Source organism: Octopus bimaculoides, chromosome 30 (assembly GCF_001194135.2).
Source record: "Octopus bimaculoides isolate UCB-OBI-ISO-001 chromosome 30, ASM119413v2, whole genome shotgun sequence".
In the NCBI taxonomy this organism is placed as follows: Eukaryota; Metazoa; Mollusca; class Cephalopoda; order Octopoda; family Octopodidae; genus Octopus; species Octopus bimaculoides.
The window spans coordinates 8916356-8918496 of NC_069010.1; the positions used below are offsets into that span (position 1 = coordinate 8916356).

Below are 2141 nucleotides of genomic sequence, written 5' to 3' on the forward strand. Positions count from 1 at the left end.
GGGGTTAAGCGAGATGTGAGGGAGTGTCTTGCGATATGGTGTGGTGTCGTTGACTGTTGTGACAGTGGAGCGTCCGGGGTTAGGGCGCTGTGTCGTGGAGTGTGGTTTGGTGGGGTGGGGTTTGATCGGAAAGAGTTTGGTGCGGTGGGGGTTTGTGGGGTGTGATGTGGTGTTATCTAGTGCTGTGGGCACTAGTGTGTTGGACTCTTGTGGGTTCGCCTCTAGTGCTGTAGATTCTAGTGTGTTGGACTCTTGTGGGTTTGCCTCTAGCGCTATGGACTCTAGTGTGCTGGACTCTTGTGGGTTCGCCTCTAGTGCTGTAGACTCTAGTGTGTTGAACTCTTGTGGGTTTGCCTCTAGCGCTATGGACTCTAGTATGTTGGACTCTTGTGGGTTTGTCTCTAGTGCTGTAGACTCTAGTGTGTTGGACTCTTGTGGGTTCACCTCTAGTGTTGTAGACTCTAGTGTGTTGGACTCTTGTGGGTTTGCCTCTAGCGCTATGGACTCTAGTGCTGTTGACTCTTGTGGGTCTGTCTCTAGCGCTGTGGACCCTAGTGTGTTGGACTCTTGTGAGTTCGTCTCTAGCGCTGTAGACTCTAATGTGTTGGACTCTTGTAGGTTCACCTCTAGTTCTGTGAACTCTAGTGTGTTGAACTCTTGTGGGTTCAACTCTAATGCTGTGGACTCTTGTTGGGTGGGTTCGAGTGTGTTAGACTCTATAAGGGTAGATTCTAATGCTGTAGAGTCTAGTGCTGTGGACTCTAGTGTATTGGGCTCTATTAGATTGGACTCTATAAGGGTGGATTCTAATGCATTAGACTCTGGTGTTATGAACTCTTCTGGGATGGATTCTAATGCATGGGACTCTAATGTTATGAACTCTTGTGCGGTGGGGTTTAGTTTAGTTTTGTGGGGTGTGACGTGATGTGATGCAGTGCTTTGCAATGTTGTTAGATGCGGTTCTGAGTAGTAAGGCTCACTTTGCTGTACTTCATTATTATAAGTTGTACTTTGGGGTAATGTGGTATGGTAAAGTACGCTACGGCTTGTGTTTTTAGTGCTGCGTGGTGTGCTATACCGAAGTACGGTTTGTTGTGGGACAACGTACTTCGTTGTGGTTGGAGCTGGTGCAGTAGTGTAACGCGGTGTCGTGTGGGTCTTCTTGGCTGAATATGGTGCGGCACGTTGTCCTGCAATGCGATAGGGTGTGGTATTCGATGCAGGGTAATGCAATGCAGTGCAGCTAGGTATGGCTTGCGGTGATGTAAAGGAGTTTAGTGTGGTCGTGGGTACCACGGTGGCTCTGTTTGGCGCAGTGTCGTGCGATGTGGTCCACACTGGTGCAGGGTCGCTTAGTGTGGCTGTTTGGGGCGCAGCGTAATGAAGAGTGGTTTGGAGTGGTGTATTATATTGCAAGGTAGTGTACTGAGGCACGTTGCCGTGTAGTGCACCTTGCTGTAGAGTGGCGTATTGCTGCACACTTTGATCTGGCGCAAGATGGTGCGGTGTCGTGCAGTGAGGGGATGCGTGGTGCAATGAGGTGTAGTGCAAGTACGTGTGGTGCGGGGAAGTGAAGTACGAGGGGTTGTAGTGTGGAGTGTAATAGGGATATAGTGTGGAGGGGTTTGTTGTAGTGTGGGGAGATGCAGTTTCGCTTAGGGTGGTGTTGTTTGGCACAGTGTAGTAATACAAAGGATGTTGGTATAGAGTGTGGTATGCAGGGATATAGTGTAGGGTCACAGGTGTAGCGTGGGATGGCACTGTTTGATGTAGTGTAGCTGTGCTATGGAGTGGTGCACTGCAATGTGGTGTGTTTTGGGGTGGTGTGGCGTTCCTTACTTGTTGTTTGCTCTGTTGCAATGTAGTGTATTGCGGTGCAGTTTGGAGTGGCGCGACGTAGTTTAGTTTAGTGTTGTGTTGTTCGGTCTGTTGCAATGTAGTGTATTGCGGTGCAGTTTGGAGTGGCGCGACGTAGTTTAGTTTAGTGTTCTGTTGTTTGCTCTGTTGCAATGTAGTGTATTGCGGTGCAGTTTGGAGTGGCGCGATGTAGTTTAGTTTAGTGTTGTGTTGTTCGGTCTGTTGCGATGTAGTGTATTGCGGTGCAGTTTGGAGTGGCGCGACGTAGTTTAGTTTAGTGTTGC

At 49.1% G+C, this 2141-nt stretch overlaps 1 protein-coding gene across 1 annotated transcript in view; it reads right to left on the reverse strand.

Moving 5' to 3' along the window:
* LOC106881635 (mucin-6-like) overlaps positions 1–2141 on the reverse strand; it is a 7880-nt gene that overhangs the window by 734 nt on the left and 5005 nt on the right. The window contains exon 3 of the mRNA XM_014932097.2: positions 33–2076. Coding sequence (XP_014787583.2) covers positions 33–2076 — 2044 coding nt within the window. The remainder of the gene's footprint in view (positions 1–32; positions 2077–2141) is intronic.